The sequence below is a fragment of the Gymnoscopelus braueri genome (genome assembly GCF_963280865.1).
Source record: "Gymnoscopelus braueri genome assembly, chromosome: 10".
In the NCBI taxonomy this organism is placed as follows: domain Eukaryota; kingdom Metazoa; phylum Chordata; class Actinopteri; order Myctophiformes; family Myctophidae; genus Gymnoscopelus; species Gymnoscopelus braueri.
Genome location: NC_137611.1, coordinates 51,881,783 through 51,902,563, shown reverse-complemented (window position 1 = coordinate 51,902,563; position 20,781 = coordinate 51,881,783). Strand labels below are relative to the sequence as shown.

Sequence of the window (20,781 nt, the reverse complement as noted above, 5' to 3'; positions counted from 1 at the left end):
CAGGAGGAGAGGACTGGGGTTCTGCTGAGAAGCACGATCCTGGGGGTTTATTTGTATACTGCTCTTGGTTCTACAGGCAGGTACAAAAAGGATCCTGGGGTTTATTTCTACCCTGTGGGTTTCTTTTTTCTTTTCTTTTTTAACTGTCCTTCATTCTACAGGCAGGTACAAAAGGGAGTAGGGGTTCTGCTTGTTTCTAGTCTACTCCACTAGGTAGAGAGGAAGCAAGGTACCTCTTCCGCTTGGTACAACTTTCCATATCTTCGGTTCGCGGCCTCGTCTTCGGACATGTCTGAACTTTCAGGGAAAGAGGGGAAACCTGCCTGTGTTGTGTCTCCAGCGGAGAAGCCACCGCTGTCAGTGACTTCCTGCCAGGAGCCCGTCTGTGACGACGGATCTGGGAAGCTGCCGGTGAAAGGGTCTTCTCCCGCTACTTGAGCAAACGGATCTGTGGTGAAGTCGTCCACTGCGGCCTCTCCCTGGCTCTCTGCGAAGGGATCATGTTCAAAACAACCGCCAACCTGATCGACGGGTATAACCGACTCCTGAGGTTCGAGTGACTCTCCCGTGCCTGCCCCTTGGTTTTCTGCGAAGGGATCGTTTTCAAAGCCGACTCCCCCTTGGGTTTCCGCGAAAGGGTCGCTTTGAAATGCGCCTCCGTCCTCTCCGAAAGGATCAGACGTGAACCCGCCGGCGGCCTCGGCGAAGGGATCGGAGGTGAAATCAGCTGTGCTCTGTTGTGGGGTTTCTTGCTGAGAACTTTCCGCAGTGAAGTCATCGCTTCCAAACCTCGAATCAGCAACACGTGTCTCACCTTGGACGGCTTCACTGTTCACTGGAACAAAGTCCTCAGAAGCCAGCTCGTCATCTGGACTCATCCAGCCTGCGCCCCCTTCCTCGGCGGTCTCATAATCATACTCGGACCCAGAGCCGTCCGGAGACCTGGACGAACCCCACCACTGGTCTCCCCCGTCCTCCGTGGAATCCTCAATCTCTTCGCCGTGCTCATTGGTGAACATCAGTCCTGGGGTGGACTTCCTACGCCCCTCGTCTCCCCCCGAATCGTCCCGCTGCATCCAGTCTCCCCTCGCCCCCCCTGCCTCTGTCTCATCATGTGACCCTGAGCCCGCTGCGGAACAATCAGTGCTGCTGTTAAATTGGACGTTCGGTTCCCGGGCGCTAACCTCGTCTCCTTCGGTCGGAGCCTCGCCGTCCTGTGGCTGTGCGGGTGTCTCCGCTGCCGCCGCCACCGCGGTTGCCTCGCCGGCCCAGCCGCCCGCCGCCGCAGTCGCCTCGCCAGCCCAGCCGCCGCCGCCCGCCGCCGGCCAGCCCTGAGCCGCGGCGTCCTCCTGTCCCTGTCCCGCCGCCGCCGTCTCTGCGGTGGCAGTCGCGTTTCCGTTAGCCGCCACCGCGGCAGCGCCGAAGTCGGCCGACCAGTCTGCCACAAAGCCGGTGTCTGCGAAGCCGGTGTCTGCGAAGCCGGTGTCTGCGGCCTGCTCAGGAAACGGAGGGTTAAAGTGCACAGCTTCAGCAGATCCAGCACAGTCCGGCTGCAGGGCCGGTGCATGCAAGCAAGATGAAGAATACACAGTTATTGTGAACCGTTATACACTGTTATACACTGTTATTATACATAGGGTTGGGATCCGGAAAAGGAGGAACCGGAGGAACTGGAATCGGTTCCATCACATTTGGAACCGGTTTGTCACACTGTCAGACAGTATGTGTGGACTTCAACGTCTGCTGTACAATTATAATACCGGAGGTTCTCAAACTTTTGAATTTCCAAGACCACGGTCCACCATAACTCTGAGAGTGTACAAATGGAACCAAATGGACCTGTAAGGGTCCATTTCTTTCCATTTGTACACTCTCAGAGTTACATGTCTTTAAGGGGTCCATTTGGAACTCCCGATAAAAATCGTCAAAGGGAACCGTTAAGAGGGAATTGTTAAAGGTTTCATGACATGCTGTCTTACAAAACATTCAAAGTCTTTATCATGGTCCTTCAAACGTGTATCAAAAGGTTTTAACTGAAAAATGCACTCCAGTGAGCCATGGCAGTTTTTTTTTGTCTCTGCCAGCCCGAAAGGCATGGCCGAACAAATCATGAACACAGCATGCAATTTCCGTGACATTTTACACACATATTCTCACTAGGCAAAGGAAGAATCGCCACTTGAACATTTTCAAATCAGCCTCACGTGGCACTATAACAGGCCGATTCAGAGAGGTGTGGGGGGGGGGGGGTTAATGGACTGTGACATCAAAGTCCACGGGCCAATCACAGCACTTTTCTGAGCCTAATTATTCAGAAAACCCCAGACCACAGAAAATCCACTGAATGTTCAAAGTTCTTTTTTTGCGCGTAATTAAGGTCAGAAAACACAAATAAATAATAAATTGAAATTTGATGTCATGAAACCTTTAAGGAACCGGAACCGTTACAATCCTAAAGGATGCCAACCCTAGTTACACACTATTATTATACACACTATTATACACAATTATTATACACAATTATACACAACAGCAGAGCATGCACGTGCACGTAAGATGTAAAAAAACTAAGTGCTTATTGTGAGGGAAAGACAGGAGTGAAGCTAGCATAAATATGAATCAATCGTATTAGTAGATTCATATACATGTGTATCAATATATTAACGCGCGTTGTGAGCTTGTAAATTGGCTATTTTCACTACTTCTGTGTGACAGAGTAGGGCATTGATTTACGAAAAAAATGAAATATGGAGATACGAGGATATGCTTATACTGTAATGTATAGAATCATAATGCTGCCTTCTAATGTATAGAAACATTATTGTAATGTATAGGAACATGGCTATAATGTATAGTACAATATGATTAGCAAAGCAGTGGTGTGTTGTGAAGGTTACTTACAGGCTGCGCTGGTTGAGTGTTTCCCTAAAGGAAGAAACAAGGTTGTGAGATGTTGTAATGGAATACATTACTAGAAGAGTGGGCTAAAATGTGCTATTTTGTCCAAAATGTATACAAATAAAATATTTGAATAATGGTCGTAAGTAATGTAACGTTTACATGGTGCTCTCAGGTGGGCAAGGCGGGCGTTCCACAGTTCGGGGGCAGCCGAGCAGAAAGCCCGGTCGCCCATGGTCTACTACTTGTATTGAAAGGCCTTAATTCATGGCGTCATGTTTTTATTCTGATGTTTCATCAGATTTTACAGTGACTTCCGTTTTATGTAAAACACTTTGTAATGTCGTTTTGATAAGCGCTTCTAAATAAAGTGTATTATTATTATTATTATTATTATTATTATTATTATTATTATTATTAGTAGTAGTAGTAGTAGTAGTAGTAGTAGTAGTAGTAGTAGTAGTAGTAGTAGTAGTAGTAGTAGTAGTAGTAGTAGTAGTAGTAGTATTGTGGTATTATTGTTGCTCATTCACATTAAGAATGTTACAACAATATAAATAAAATGATGACTCACCGACCACATGTCCCACGGTAAGGCTGTCTGTTGGAGCAAAGCAAATAAATAAAAACAAATTATTGAAAATAATGTGTCAAGCTTTGGGCACAAAAAATAAACTGGGTATTTTGTTCCATTTAATGAATTTAAAAAACATTATTATTTATTTTTTGCAGTTCATCAAGTATGACATTTTCTCAAACCAGAGTCACATGACTTCATATCTATGAATGCATAGCTCTTTATTTGATATTGCATAGGTGGTATGGGTGGGGGTGGTGTAGTATGGGTGGAGGTGGTGTGGGTGGAGGGTTACCTGTGGTAAGGGTGAAACGCTGTCATCTGGTTGGAAAGCATCAAAGTCCAGGTCCAGGAGAGATTCTCCAGGTCTTTCGTTGGGCTGCAGGGAAAATACATTATGAGATTCAATTGTGATAATAATAATGCTCAAGATGTGATTCTGATTGTGATTAAATCAAGATAATAATCTAGATCATCATAAGTCATATGAGTGAAAAACCAAAAGAAGCAGAAGGAAAGGGTCATTATAAGTCTGTGAGTGCTTCTATAAAAATGAGAATTTCAGTTCAGAAGTGCAGATAATCAGTAGACCAGTGGTTCTCAACGAGGGGTGCAGGGACCCTCAGGGTATGTCTTTGAATATTTGTATTTTTTTAAGCGAACATTTAAGAGAACATCATAGAGCTTGTAGATCTGCTATTTATGAAAAATCGTGAAAATGTGTGTAAATCTTTGAATATATATTTTTTTAAGCGAACATTTGTCATTTGTCAAAAGTTCATTTTGTCAAACATTTGAAAAATGTCTTCTAAATCCTAACAGTTTTATTTTGAAAAAAAAAACGTATGTCGCTATATATCAGTGGTTCTCAAACTTTTTCATGTCAAGGGTCCCCAAAATTGTATTTGGCCGCGGACCCCCATCTGAAAATATGTTGTTCCAGGGATCCGCTTTAAAAACATATATATATTCAAAGATTTACACACATTTTCATGATTTAAAAAAAAATAGCAGATCTACAAGCGCTATGAGCTTGTATATCTGCAATTTTTTTAATAGCCAAATAAATCTTAAAATGACACAGATGTGTTCCCAGATTGAATGGGGTTTAATCAGACCTGTGGTTGTGAAGAAACAGGTGGAGCCGCGAGGAATTCTCCTCCAAACAGATCGATGATCTGCTCCTGAGCCACTTCCTTAGTGGGGGTCGCCATGGGGGGCGGACGGATCGGGGGTCCCTTTTTTGCCTGCAACACAAACGCAACAAGATTTGATAAGAGTTTAAGAAACATATTTAAGAAATATATATATACACATAGGCGATGTTTGCCTCTGCCAGCAGGGGGGGGCAAAGGAAATATATTAACATGTATGTTTTTATATATCGTTGCTGTCGGGCAGAAACCAGCTAACTCCATTTTTATGCTTTTGCATTTTTTTTCCATAAATCAGGGCCATTGAACACACTTTACATCTGTGTGTTGGTAAAAAAATTATTGAACCAATGAAAAGCATTAAAAAGAGCTTCTGACAAATCCATCTAACTCCATTGGATCCTCAAAACTTTCTGCTAAATCAGCTAACTCCAGTTAGCTGGTTTTGCTGACTCCAGGCTCCACCCCCTTTTGACCTCCAACCTCATTGTGAGCTTGGAGGTCCATTCAGCTGTTCTTATCAATGATGAACAAAACCTTGTAACTCCACTTTTTTCATTTCCTGAAAAATGAACATTTTGGAGTTACCTGGTTTCTGCCGGACAGCAGAGATATGCAACATATATGTCTATCATATATGTGACATATTCGAAATTAGCCGCCTGCATATGTCTCTACATATATGTGCATATATATCCATATATGTGGACATATATAAGCTATATATGAGAGAGATATTTCCTATATATCCACATATATTATGCACATATGAACCTGAATATACTTGCCATATATTAGCATATAATATAATAAAAAAACAAAAACTTAATAAAATAAATTTGCTGGCCGCCAGGGGGGCATTTGGAATCGCCCATGCACATACAGTAAATAATGGTTTGTAAGTCCATCTAACACGGAGGTATTTATTTCTCTCACAAACAAAGGAAACTAAGAAAGTTGACCTAGAAAGAGTAAAGAAAAATAACGTTTGTGTTCGTTATATTTTCTAAATTATGTTCTGTAGCCAGTGGTTCTCAAACGTTTTAATTTCGACAACCCCCTCAAGGACCCCTGGGGGTCCCCGGACCCAAACTTTGAGAACCACTGCTAATAGACAACACAACTAGCACTTACAACACTAATGACTACAACTCTAGTGATTTTTACTTACCAGCACAATAGACCAAATGAGCAGGAAGGGAAAGAATAATACACCCATTCAACAACATGAGAAAAACAGTTTTTTTTCCCCAGTAAGGAATATTCTTATTACTTATCTAGGCCTATCTATATTCTATTATCTATAACGGGGGTCTACAGGGGGTAAGGGACCCCTAGGGGGTCCTCAGAGTTACAAAGGGGGTCCGCCAAATCTTTGTGTGATATGATTTTCTCTTTTTACATTAACCACTTGAACCCTAGCATCCCTTTTCTGAGGAAACTTTAGGCAAAAATAGCAGATCTACAAGCTCGTACTTGTAGATCTGCTATTTTTGGCAACGAGGTAATAGGTGTAGAGGGAAAAAAGAGCAGACCAAGTTAAAAGTTTAATATGAAACATAATTGTATACAATGTAGAGGGGGTCCCTGCTTCATCTCTCAGCTAGGGGGTCCATAGCCTGAAAAACGTATCTATAACATGAGAGGCAGAGGGAAGGAGAAAAAATACCTGATTTGGAAACTTGGGTCTGGGTGGACCAGGTGGGTGGACCAGGTGAGACATATTTACCTGAGACGGGGACTTGGTTCTGGGTGGACCAGATGGGTGGGACAGGTGACACATATATATACCTGAGAGGGGGACTTGGGTCTGGGTGGGCCAGGGGAGACATATTTACCTGAGAGGGGGACTTGGGTCTGGGTGGGCCAGAGGAGACATGTTTACCTGAGAGGGGGACTTGGGTCTGGGTGGGCCAGGAGAGACATATTTACCTGAGAGGGGGACTTGGGTCTGGGTGGGCCAGGGGAGACGGGTCGCAGCATGTGATTGAAACCAGCATCTGGACTTTCTGGTGAGCTGTCGTCATCCGGAGGCGAGGGGGTTCTGGCCAGACGGAGAGGACCTGAGTCACTGTGGAACCACACAAATACCAACTATATGAATACCAGTGGTGGGAAAAGTACTCACATTTGTTACTTAAGTAATACAAGTATCAATACTGCAATGTATAAATACTCTGTTACAAGTAAAAAAGTCTGGAATTCAAAATTTAGTTGAGTAAAGTACAAAAGTATTGCTATCAAAAATGTACTTAAAGTACTCATTATGCAGAATGTCCCGTTTCACAAGTTTTCAAATGTATAAAAGGTATGCTAATCTTTTGAAAATAGCAGATCTACAAGCTCACAATGTTTCACATCGCGACGCATTGTGAGCTTGTAGATCGGCTATTTTCAAATGGCCGAAATATATATAGGGCTGAAGTGGCTAGAGTAGGTTTTGCAATAATAATCAAAATCTACAAAGTAACTAGTAACTCAAGTTTTCAAGTAATTGTAGTGGAGTAAAAGTACAATAGCCTCTGAGATGTAGTGGAGTAGAAGTAAAATTATTGAAAATTGGAAATACTCCACTGAAGTAGAAATACCTCAAAAATGTTACTTAAGTACAGTACTTGAGTAACATTTAAAAAAAAGTGAAATATCCCTTTAAGGCTAAAAGGATAACACAAAAAAGTCCTGAGGGCATTGTGGTCCTATGTATTCAATTAATCAACATAACATAAAAATAACACAATAATAAATACGTTCATGTCTGCATTCTGATGCTGGAACATAATTTCACGTTTATTTCAAATTATTTTCTACTGCATCTCCACAAAATTTTTCTTAGCTTTAAACATAATTAAGCTCTTGGTACCTTCTTTATTAGATGGATCCATAATTAACTTTATTATACATTAATTTGTATGTTTTGGGGCGCTATTTTTATATGTTTGTGATCTACACATATCTGAAACGATCTGAACTTGTACATCGCAGACAGACAGAGTTAGGTGCTGACCTGGGTGCTCCTTGGATGGTGAACATCTTGTCTGAATGCTGCTCTCCAAGGTGGGTCATAACTTCATACAGCTGTTTACAGAGCTGGAAACACAAGAACGGTACACCGTTTAGATGTAGAAACTCTTTGTTTAAAAAGCAGATCTACAAGCTCAAAGCTCTATGAGCTTGTACATCTGCTATTTTTTGAAGAATCGTGATTATTATTTTTTAAATCTTTGAATACATATATTTTTTAAAGCGAACATTTGTAACTCAAATCTTTGCTCTTGAACAAACAAACAAAAATATTTTCAGATGGAGGTCCGCGGCTAAATACATATCATTTTGGGGGGTCCTTGACATGAAAAGGTTTGAGCACCACTGATATTAACATACTTTTTTTCAAAAAACTGTTAGGATTCAGGATTCAGAAGAATTTGAGTTACAAATGTTCGCTTTAAAAAAAAATACAGTATATTCAAAGATTTGCACAGAATTTCACGATTTCTCAAAAATAGCAGATCTACAAGCTCGTAGCTTGAGCTTGTATATTTGTTATTTTTTAATAGCTATAGAAATCTTAAAATGACACAGCGTTCCCAGTCTTAATGGATTAAACAAAGAGGTTCTACATCTAAATGTACTTACGTGCCATGAACAAATAGTACAATTACATGGAGAGAGTCTTGTGTTCATTGATGGAACATTAGAACATTTAGATATAGAAACTCTTGGTTTGATGGATGCAGGACATAACATTGATACGTAGTCCAGAAGAATAGAGATGACACACTGATACTAGCAGGTTCTATTCTCATCTGACAGAATATTAAACGACTTTACACGAAATACTAAACCATCACATTTTGCATTTTATTGCTGGCATTTCTCTGACATCCTTCCAGTTGTGTTTTCCTCTCGACTGCTTTAACATCACTGATTCTCAACCTTTTCATTTCAAGGACCACCATTTTGATATGCATCAGACCACAGACCCCCATTTCGTACTTTTTTTGAATCTCTGGAAGCCCAATCTACACCCTAAAATTCTGTGTTTATTTAACTCTGAGAGTGTACAATGGAACCAAATGGACTCGTAAAGGTCGATTTGGTTACATTTGTACACTTTCAGAGTTACACACCCATAAGGGTCCATTTGGTTACATTCGCACACTCTCAGAGTTACACACGCATAAGGGTCCATTTGGTTACATTCGCACACTCTCAGAGTTACACACCCATAAGGGTCCATTTGGTTACATTCGCACACTCTCAGAGTTACACACCCATAAGGGTCCATTTGGTTACATTCGCACACTCTCAGAGTTACACACCCATAAGGGTCCATTAGGTTACATTCGCACACTCTCAGAGTTACACACCCATAAGGGTCCATTTGGCTCAGTGCAATGGACGTCGGAAGTAGGATAAACTTTAAATTGTCATTATGAAAGTTTCTTCAATTTTGACAGTTTAATTTAGGCTACATTATTGAGCAAGAGAGGAGAGTGTATCTTCTATTGTCTGCTGCACTGTCATTCGTACAGTACACTCTCATGTTACACACCCATAAGGGTCCATTTGGTTACATTCGTACACTCTCAGAGTTACACACCCATATAAGGGTCCATTTGGTTACATTCGTATACACTCTCAGAGTTACACACCCATAAGGGTCCATTTGGTTACATTCGTAAGAGTTACAAACCCATACCCATATTTAGACCCCTGGTGATCCCGATCTTTATCTTTACACTATCGACCTTCAGTGACCCCCCCTGACCTGTAACCCCTTAACCCTGACCCTAACCAATAACCTTTGACCCCATGTGCACTCACCACAGAGATCTCTCGGTGGAACTTGGCCTCCAGGCTGGTGACGCTCTTGAAGGTGTCCACGTAGAAACCCACGCGACTGCGGACACACAAGACACGTTACTGTAGCAACAGGCATCTTAATTAAAAATGTTCATGATTATGTGCAGGCGTGCAGACTCCTACAATGGCAGCGGATATTAGATTTTAGATTCGACAATGAGGTTATTTGATTTGAGCTTAGATAAACGGCACATTTTACTTGTTGGTCTATTGAGTTGTCGATGTTGAGGTTTTTATTGCAATCAGCAGAGTAATTCAGTGTTTTTAATGTTTTCAATTTTATAACCTGTGATCATGCTGGAAGCTGAAACCTGTCAGGCAGAAACCTTGTATCTCCATATGTCAACTTTTCCGCGGCCAAATATATATCAATTTGGGGGTCCTTGACATGAAGAAGTTTAATAACCACTGGTGTATGGTATATAACTCACCGGTCCAAAATAGTGGGTAGTATTAGTCTATAGTATAGTGTATGTATAGTGTAGTGTATTGTATGGTATATAACTCACCTGTCCCATAGAGTGGGTAGTTCATCTTGTAGACCAACATTTAATTCATCAAACACCTTCTGAGCTTTTTTCAACTCTTCCTCTGCCTGTAAAAGAAACAACAGCTGATAATGGCTACTGCTATACAATCCTATTATATACAATACTCTGCTATAACACCCCATGACATTGACAAATTGATTGTCAATTCACCACGATTGTCGATTCATCACAATTTGCTTTATCAGTGTATCAGTGTATCATTTAAAAATGTAAATAATTGTAACAACATTGTTGTTACAATTATTATATAATATAGGCATTAAAGGGACATGGACAGACAGATACAGATACCTCCATATATGGGCATATTGGTCGGATCGGCAGTGCGACATAGGTGTGAGAAAACAATATTTTTTAAAGGTTTGGGGTTAAATATTACTGCTTAAGTATTACTGCTTTTACACAGTAAATTGACACAGGACAAAGAGGGACAGACAGACAGACAGACAGACAGACAGACAGACAGACAGACAGACAGACAGACAGACAGACAGACAGACAGACAGACAGACAGACAGACAGACAGTCAGACAGACAGACAGACAGACAGACAGACAGATGTACCTTTAACATCTTGCGGTCGTTTCTCATCCCAGATGCCTGCAGGGTTCATTCTATTGGTTAGTATTTATTTGTATAGTGTATGTGTTTATTTATGAATAATTGCACTTGTATATACAGTTTGATTATTCATGAATTGTTTTTTTGTTGTCCTGATGTTCTTCTGTCCTGATGCTCTGTCCCGATGTTCCTGCTTTGCGACCACGTGCGCACGTGTGTGTGTGTGTGTGTGTGTGTGTGTGTGTGTGTGTGTGTGTGTGTGTGTGTGTGTGTGTGTGTGTGTGTGTGTGTGTGTGTGTGTGTGCGTGCGTGCGTGCGTCTCCTGTTTGTGTTTAATTTCTGTAACTGGTTGCAGCTTTGTGTTGCAATAAGCTGCAGCTGTTGATGCCGTGCTCATACATACGGACAAACACACTCAGTCACTTGTTGGCACTGGTTGGAGCGGCTGGCACCGCTCAAAAATAAAATATACTTACTACCTGCAGGGTTTCCATGTGGTGACGAGCGCTGTCGTAATCTATCAACTTCCTGCTTCGCTTCGCCACTCGAATCTGACGGGAAAAACAATCATCAGTTGCACTTTATCTTTCATAAACAACTTTAAGATTATCAAATAGATTAGTACTGCAGAAAGCACCCGTTCAAAATGAGTTTGTAAAACGTAGAAATATACAGTATGTTACAATAATATAGAAATGTCAGTGTCTTTAAACCAGTTACCAGATGTAACCTTGGAACTGCTGCTGACTTAAAATATGTTTTACATTATATATCTGTTCACTCTTGTTTACATCCGCAAAGAAGAAGAAGAAGAAGAAGAAGAAGAAGAAGAAGAAGAAGAAGAAGACAACAACAGCAACAACAACGACAACGACAACATGAATGATTACCTTTAGGTCAGGGAACTGCAGGAGATATGCATCAAGGTTTAGCAGTGTGGAGTCGATCAGTTTGTTATGGAAGTCTTCCCACAATGCATCACAGTCCTGAAGGAAACACAAAGTTTACACCAAACAATAAACACAGTTGTTCTTAGAGGCACCATTACTACAACAACAACAACTGTGTTACCATTACTACAACAACAACAACTGTGTTACCATTACTACAACAACAACTGTGTTACCATTACTACAACAACTGTGTTACCATTACTACAACAACTGACTGCTTTAACACACCTTGACCTACCAGTAATAACAATGATTGTTCACACACTGACCTACCCAGTAATAACAATGACTGGTTAATAATTTAATAAGGTAGAGCTTGGGAAACGGAAGGTTCCCAGTTTGTTACTGTTGGAGCGTCCTTGAGAAAGACACTTAAAGGGGAATTTTGGACCATGGTTTTCTTACCTTTTCTATGATGTTATTATGATATCCTAGGATGAATGGTACAGTAGAACATTTTCATAACTCCATCCCGGGTCCGCCACAGCTAAAAACGTGCGCCAATAGGCCTTGCGCTAGATCGCATATTTTGATTTTTTTTTTTTTTGTGAGATCTGAGGTTCATAGTGACAGAACACTATGCAACGTGGGTTGTCTTGAATGCGCCCCACCGGAAGTCTCGCTAGACGAGATTGAAATCTCATCTAACGAGACTTCCGTGCGTTTTTAGCTGTGGCGGACCCGGGAGGGAGTTATGATTTTTTTTTCCTACTGTACCACCACCCTTTAACCCCCAAATGCTCCTGGCATGGTCTCCTCTGCCGTCAGTGTGTGAATGGGTGATTGAATGGGAGAATGAAGGGTAGGGTTAGGTTAGGCCTAAGGTCGGGTTTCACACTGACCTTGCCTATTACCATGACGTCATCTTTCCCGTGCCAGTCCGGTTCATAGACTTCATGTAGAGATTCTGTCAGGTTGATGGAAGCCTGCTGCATTCCTACAGGACAAACGCAGTCAGTTACTATCTAGTTATATCGCTGTTGTCGGGCAGAAACCTTGTATCTCCCAAGTTTAAAATGTGTATGTTTTTTTCCGTAAATGAATGCCCTACTTCATCACACAAAGAGTGTTGCACAAAAGTTGTGAAAATAGTCGATCTAAAATGCTTTAAAAATAATAATAAAAAAGGAACGTTTTTGGCCATACAAGGTTTCCACCCGACCACAACGATATCACACATAGTTGCAGTTATGGTATCCTATCACACACAATATCACACAATTATCACACAATCAATCAAAAATCTAAATCTAGAACAAGTCAGTTGAATGATTTGTATCTAAGACTATACTCATTTACTTAAAGCAGTAGTTCACCCCAAAACATTACTTATTTTCTATCAATTACACACACCATGAAGCCTTGAATTCATGGAGATTTTTTTTTATTCTTATCGCAGATTCCTGAGCCAATAATTTGATGACTCAAACGCGGAGACTCAATTGAGTCAGGGCTTCATAGGGTGTGTAATTGATAGAAAATAATGATTTTTTAAAACTGAACTACTCCTTTAATCTGGTAACACTTTACTTGAGCAGGCAAATTCATACACGTAATTAACGCTCAATTAATGATGCATTTTCAGATGCATATTTTAATGCACTTTTTAAGTTTAAAACGAGTAATGACCGTCTGGCCGCCATCTTGAGTTGGATAAAGAACGGAGCAGCCCAAGAGTGTCTCCCTAATGAATATTTGGTGCGAGTGGAGGAGCGTGAGCTACGGGAATCCCACAGGTGAATAAAATCATGACTCATATACGGTATATTCATTCAAGGGCTTACGTTTGACAGATAGTCATTAAAATGTGACTTTTAGGGCCTTTTGCTATAAGAATACACACAAATTGATTGTTTGGCATCTAATGATAAGTATATCCTCATTATTACCACAGGCATGCTCTAAAAGTGTGAAAAACATATTTCATTAGGTCTTTAATTGAATTTATCATGAACTCATCATCAATTCCTGCAATTAGTGCACGCGCGTGCACGCACGTAAAACATTTCCTATACAAACATGTTTCCTATATTTAAGGTAAAATAAAATGTGTGCGGTGTGTGCGTGTGACGTCATTAAAATACCATCCTGCCAGTAAGAAAATCACCATGACACCGCCGCCCAGGACGAGTGCTCATCATGGGCAAGTAGGAGTAAGGGAGGAGGGTCGGTCATCGAGGCTATCAACTGTGCCATAACGTCCTTATGTAATGATATATTACACCAGGTTAACACGTGCATGCGTGTTGGTGTGTATTGTGTGTGCGTATTGTGTGTGCGTATTGCGTGTGCATAATGTGTGTGTGTGTGTGTGTGTGTGTGTGTGTGTGTGTGTGTGTGTGTGTGTGTGTGTGTGTGTGTGTGTGTGTGTGTGTGTGTGTGTGTGTTTACCTTTAATAGCAGCCATGTAGGCCTTCATCTCTCTCTGTAGTCTGGATCCTTCTGACTGGAGGAAACAATCACAGACTTACATCATATATACAGTATATAATTGATATACACACAGTAGCAAAAATAGAAGATCTACAAGCTCGCAACATTTTGCGAGCTTGTTTATTATTATTATTATGATTATTATGATTATGATTATTAACATTATTACTACCTGCTCATCTCATACCAGCCTGATCTCACACAATTTAGTATACATTGCACGGACCCAGTGCACGTCATTCCGTGCATATGTACGGCGAGTCCCACGGTGGACGTAACCCGGGAGCAGCGCAGTCCCTCAAACGGCGCTGAGTAGGCTCAAGCGAACGTCGCAACAACGTTCGGGACGGCAACTTGTTCGCTTTGGCTCGCTCGGTGGTCCCTCACGTGGCTCCAGTTCGGTTGAGACTGCGCGCCTCCGAAATGGTTCAGTCAATGGAGGAGATGCGAGGCGGCTATGCGCAGATTTTGGGGTTTTCTAGGTGTCTATGCACGGAATGACAGTCCGTGCAATGTATACTAAGTTGTGTGAGATTGGGTTGCTCATACACATCTTAAAAGGTCAATTATATCCGCACACCCGCTACATATAATTATAGTACATCATTATTTTACAGCTCTGTTATGGTTTATCATGTAAATCATATCTATATGAAAGAATTTGTGTCGGCTTTTATTACCTCCTGCCTCTTAAAGTTGACGACAACTTGTTCAAACTGCTCATCTTTAGTCTCATCAGCTTTGCCCAGCTTCTGCAATACCTGAAGACAGAAATACACACATGAATGCACAAATAAACATAAGTAAACATGAATACCCCTGAAAACTTAAATACACAATCAACAACCACATAGAATAAAGCAGTTACTATTCACACATTATAGACTAAACCAGGGGTCTTCAACGTTTTCAGGCCAAGGACCCCCTAGCTGAGAGAGAGATGAAGCAGGGACCCCCTCTATATTGTATAAAATTGTGTTTCAGATAAACCTTTGCTGCTCTTTTTTCCCTCTACACCTATAACTAAAAAAAAAGCCGATCTACAAGCTCACAACGCCTCTGGGCGCTGCGAGGCGTTGTGAGCTTGTAGATCGGCTATTTTTGGCTAAAGTTCTCCTCAGAAAAGGGATGCTAGGGTTCAAGTGGTTAATGTAAAAACAAAAAAGATCCTATATCCTATACAAAGATTTGGCGGACCCCCTGTATTAACTCTGAGGACCCCCTAGGGGTCCCGGACCCCCTGTTGAAGACCCCTGGACTAAACTGTGCATTAAAGCGGCACTATGTAACTTATTTTTTTACGAATAAGATGGAATTGTGTCCAATCTGTATGGTAGTATGTTAACACAATATAACTTATACAATTGGGATGATTTTGTTTCGTCTCCCTGCTTCTATTGAGACATTTAGATTATGCCAAAGGTCATGTCTCATCTAGACACAGGATCTGACATGAATTTTGACCTGATGGTCAAGATTCAATGTATCCCCTGAGCAAGCAGGCACGCTCTATTAACTCAATGGTAAAAATGTCAGCACTTGCGTAGGAAACCAGGTTCAACTTAGGGGTAGAAGAGGAAAGTTACACTCTCCTCTAACTATAGACTAAACTGTTAATATCCACACATTAACTATAGAATGAACTGTTTACAGTACATCCACACATCAACTATCAAGCTTGAGGAACCGAATATAACATGGCGCCACTTCTCCATTGAACTTCAATGGACGTGGGCCGCCACGTCCTTCTCTGTCGCCCTATTACTTTGAACGGTGTGCTGGTTCTTGTTAGAACACATTGTTTATATCCACACAGCATTGCTCAGTGATCCAGACAGCAACCATCTGGCTTCCTGCCAAAAGCTTCAATCCTCTTACACTTGGATTCTAACCTTTAACACCCACACACCGTACACACCGTACACACACACACACACACACACACACACACACACACACACACACACACACACACACACACACACACACACACACACACACACACACACACACACACACACACACACACACACACACACACACACACACACACACACACACACCACACACGACACCACTACCATACCTATACCATACATAATTAATTAGGGCATTAACCAAAACGTTGACGCATCAACGTGTCGCGCCCATCAGGCAAGTGAACAGAATGCAATCTGTAGGAATGGTTTTTATCTGTCAAGGACAGGAGTGACTCTCCCTTTTCCCCAATAGCAGTGTTATGATCGTTTTGACCATCCATTAACCCATTGAGACCGGGAAAGCTATTCAGCAAAAAAGAAATTGAAAAATCGTGAAAATGTGTGAAAATCGTTGAATACATGTTTTTTAACTCAAATCTTTGCTTCTGGGGATTCTACAAATGTCTTCTAAATCCAGTTAAAAACAGTTAAAAAAACGTACGTCGCTATAATATCAGTGGTTCTCAAACGTGTGTCAAGGACCACCCAAAATTAAATGTATTGGCCGCGGACCCCCATCTCAAAATATTTAGTTCCAGGGACACCCATGCAGAATCAAAGATTTGAGTTAAAAACGTATATACATATTCAAAGATTTTTCTAAAATAGCAGATCTACAAGCTCATAGCACGGCACTCGGTGGCGCGCTATGAGCTTGTAGATCTGCTATTTTTGAATAGCCAAAGAACTGGCCTGAAAGAAACATCTATCAGGAGACCACTTCCCATCGGAAGGAGATGTCATTCACTGCCGCCGTTTTTTCCCTTTTCTCCTTTGTACATAATATTTGTATTTGTTGATGTATTATTTTTTATGCCATGTTGATGAATTGAATACATAGTACCACAATGGAAACAAGTCCCCAGGACTTTTTTGTGTTATCCTTTTAGCCTTAAAGGGATAGTTAACCACGAAAAAAATATTTGTTTCTATCGATTAGTCACCCCATGGAGACTTGAATTCATGGATATTTTTTTTGTTTTTGTCGCATTCATAAGCCGATAATTTGATGACCGGTGGACCGGTACGGAGCGGTTCCGGTAGGAGATACAAAGGAGACTCTTTGTGTCTCCTACCGGAACCGCTGCCGGTCATCAAATTTTTGGATTATGAATGCGACAAAAACAAAAATAATATCCTCAAATTCAAGTCTCCATGGGGTGACTAATGGATAGGAAAAAAAGTCATTTTGGAGGTGGACTATCTCTTTAATGTCTTACTGTACCTCGGCTCGTGCTGTTTACATTTCTGACTAATAAAGTATTCGATCAATCAATCCATCAAATGTGCGAAGTGCGCAGACTGCACTCTGTTGTCCCGGTGACAGGCTGAACTGCTCCTGTCAGAACAGGAGCCGCAAACCTCATCCTGTTGGATAAATGTATCCATATCGTCTCTGTCCGTTGGAAACCTCACATCATGCTGTCCAAAACTGTTACTTTTCAGGATTCAAATTCAAAAATAGCCAGTGGTGGAAAAAGTCTGTCTGTCCTTGTCCTTGTCCTTGTCCTTATCCTTATCTGTCTGTCTGTCTGTCTGTCTGTCTGTCTGTCTGTCTGTCTGTCTGTCTGTCTGTCTGCTGCTCATTGTTGGACTGCAGTCTGTGGTTCACCGCCTTGCGTGTCAATGTGATGATGTCATCAACCGACACGTCTCACATGTTCACATCATGTTCACATCATGTTCACTATATATTCACTTGTTCTTTAGTCTACACCTAACCTCCCAGCACTCACCTCTTCACTTTCCACCTCAGCATGTATGTACTGTATGTATGTACTGTATGTATGTACTGTATGTATGTACTGTATGTGCGTACTGTGCGTGCGTGCGTGCGTGCGTGCGTGCGTGCGTGCGTGCGTGAGTATGTATGTGTGTAAATGGTAAATGGTGCATTTATATAACGCTTTTATCCAAAGCGCTTTACATAGATTGTGCATTACATTCATCCATTCACACACCATTCACACACCATTCACACACCGATGGCAGAGGAAACCATGCAAGGCACCGACCTGCTCATCAGGAGCAATTAGGGGTTCAGCGTCTTGCTCAAGGACACTTCAACACTAACTCTGGGGGAGGCCGGGATCGAACTGGGAACCTCACGGATCTATCTATCTATCTGTATCTTCATCACTTGGCTTTAACAGCTGATCTCTGTTCCAGTGAAACACAATCCAACAGCCAGCCTATCAACATTTAATGATCTGGCTGAGCCAATCAGCACACAGCAAGGCTCGTTAGCAACGGACCACTCCTAGCTATGACATCGATGATGTCACCGCTGTCTGCCATCTCACCTATTGGTGCTGCTCTGTCCACCTGTCATTCAGGAATTATTCTTAAGACACGCCAAATAACTTCACCATGCATGCTAAATCAGGCTGTTTAGTGTAGCTCAGTGTGTAGTGTGTGTGTGTGTGTGTGTGTGTGTGTGTGTGTGTGTGTGTGTGTGTGTGTGTGTGTGTGTGTGTGTGTGTGTGTGTGTGTGTGTGTGTGTGTGTGTGTGTGTGTGTGTGTCAGTCAGGGCTATGAACCGTGAATTGGTCCATAATAACAGGCCACTGATGTACTTTGCTGGATTCACTGCGTTGGTAACAACAGGAGACATGGAGTGGAAGCTGTAGCTTATGTGGAACAGACAGAACTAACAATGCCGGAAGACAGAACCAGCCGGGAAAATGATTCGATTGTCCGCCACCACCTTGTAATACGTGCCACCTACACTGTACACATACGTGCCACCTACACTGTATACATACGTGGCACCTACACTGTATACATACGTGCCACCTACACTGTATACATACGTGCCACCTACACTGTATACATACGTGCCACCTACACTGTATACATACAGTACGTGCCACCTACACTGTATACATACGTGCCACCTACACTGTATACATACGTGCCACCTACACTGTATACATACGTGCCACCTCCACATACATAGTACGTGCCACCTCCATTGTCAGCTGAATCGGAAAGCTTAACCCATTAAAAGCGTGAGAGCATCTGTGTCATTTTAGGATTTAGAACAGTGGCTCTCCAAAAAAGCAGATATAAAAGTTCACAGCGCGTCTCTTCGTGCCGCGCTGCAAGCTTGCACATCTGCTATTTTAGCAATTTTTTTACCAATCTTGAAAGTGTTTTTTTTGCCCAATCTGTGTTTTTAACACATATCTTCTCTTCTGGAGGTCCCTGGCACAAAACATTTTCAGAAAAGGGGGGGGGGGGGGGGTCCTGCGGCCAAATACATATAATTTTGGGGGTCCTTGGCATTAAACAGTTTGAGAACTAATGATTTAGAAGGCATTTGTAGAATGGGTCAATATGTTGGCATGTCACCCTGTGACACCTGTGTCACCTTCTGCTCGAGTCACTTGGAGAGCCACTGCTCCACAGGAAGGAAGGGACAAATCAGGCTGTTCCTCCTGAGAAGGCTCAGGTCCTTCAGCGTGTGCAGCTGGATGCAGGCCAGGGGACACAAACTAAACAAAGCACAAGCTGCTGAGGAAGACTAGCTGTGTATAGTCGCATGGGCTTACAGTCAGGCTTCATTTTGACAGCACATTTTGATTTAGTTCTTCTAGTTAAATCTACAGTAGCTTTTGTCGACAAAAAATAATTTTGGCAGGCCTTGATGGCGTCGTAATGGCAAATTTTACACTTGGTTGCATGCTGAAAATAGCCGATCTACAAGCTTGTAGATCTGTTATTTTCAGAGTGCAACACCCGAGTGCAACCAAACATAAAATGACTTGTCCTTTAGTTCTACTGGATCTCTTTTCCACTAGTCCCTCCCTATAACATTTTAGTCTAGTTTTTATTTGTTGATAAAACAAACTGTCAATATATGTAATCTTAGTTTTAGTCATAATAGAGTACCTAAGTCCTGACGTCACTCGTTCATCCCTTGGGTCGTAGAAGTAATTTCTCTATGGAGAATAACATTCATCTTAGAATCGTCTCATATAAGAATTGTGGTCCAAAAATAAACAAACTGTCTCAGCGATATTGTCAGTGAGGTGGCTCTGTATCGTTTATGATAGTCAGTCACTCATATTTGATACAGTCTGTTTCTGGCAAAATAATTCGGTGGAAGTAACATTAGCGTTTTCTCACCATCTGCTTCATATCCATACGAGTCAATTCGCCGGGATCATTTGTTTTATTTTTGTAACACAGTTCTTATTTGACGCGATATTAAAGACCTCTATGGGAATTCAGAATGGGGGGGGGGGGGGACCGCCAATCAACTATTTGTTTACCAACTTGAGACTGGACGCACAGGTGACTGTTTCAAACCTGTTGTTTTGGGGAGCGCTGGTTTAAGTTCATTCAACCTCCTCTTGTGTGTTGGCTAGTGAGGCGCGCCCTATAGCGAAATATAAATACTTCATCGCGCAACAGCATTGCGTGCTGAGAATAGCTGACATACAAGCTCACAACCGCGTCGCGGATAGACCATTGTGAGCTTGGAGGCCTGCTATTCTCGCCGCGCAATACTGTTGCGGGACGGAGCATAAATTAGGCTTGACGGGCTGCAGCTGCGCGAGCCAAGCAGGCTCTGGTGCCATAATCAGAGCTAATAGAGCGCTGCTCTATGATTGCTTTGAATTGTTATTATTGTTTACACAAAACAGAAACCAAGGAATAAACATTTCAAAATCGAGAGATCACAGTAAGAATCCTAAGCATTCTGCCTCCATACTGTGAGAACAGCATCTGAAAGTTTGATGGGATGCATTTTTACACGTGAGGCTGTGACCACTTTAACATTGCATCTTATGAGCGGTGGGGTTC

The 20,781-nt window shown here is 41.8% G+C and overlaps 1 protein-coding gene across 1 annotated transcript in view; it reads right to left on the bottom strand.

Moving 5' to 3' along the window:
* Positions 1 to 20,781, bottom strand: part of amph (amphiphysin) — a 47,942-nt gene that overhangs the window by 12,383 nt on the left and 14,778 nt on the right. Inside the window, exons 2-16 of the mRNA XM_080439663.1 lie at positions 14,671 to 14,751; positions 13,949 to 14,003; positions 12,400 to 12,494; positions 11,495 to 11,590; positions 11,084 to 11,155; positions 10,608 to 10,643; positions 10,002 to 10,087; positions 9,454 to 9,529; positions 7,634 to 7,716; positions 6,562 to 6,700; positions 4,594 to 4,722; positions 3,771 to 3,854; positions 3,473 to 3,499; positions 2,902 to 2,925; positions 1,185 to 1,493 (exon numbers count right to left, since the gene is read on the bottom strand). Coding sequence (XP_080295789.1) covers positions 1,185 to 1,493; positions 2,902 to 2,925; positions 3,473 to 3,499; positions 3,771 to 3,854; positions 4,594 to 4,722; positions 6,562 to 6,700; positions 7,634 to 7,716; positions 9,454 to 9,529; positions 10,002 to 10,087; positions 10,608 to 10,643; positions 11,084 to 11,155; positions 11,495 to 11,590; positions 12,400 to 12,494; positions 13,949 to 14,003; positions 14,671 to 14,751 — 1,392 coding nt within the window. The remainder of the gene's footprint in view (positions 1 to 1,184; positions 1,494 to 2,901; positions 2,926 to 3,472; positions 3,500 to 3,770; positions 3,855 to 4,593; positions 4,723 to 6,561; positions 6,701 to 7,633; positions 7,717 to 9,453; positions 9,530 to 10,001; positions 10,088 to 10,607; positions 10,644 to 11,083; positions 11,156 to 11,494; positions 11,591 to 12,399; positions 12,495 to 13,948; positions 14,004 to 14,670; positions 14,752 to 20,781) is intronic.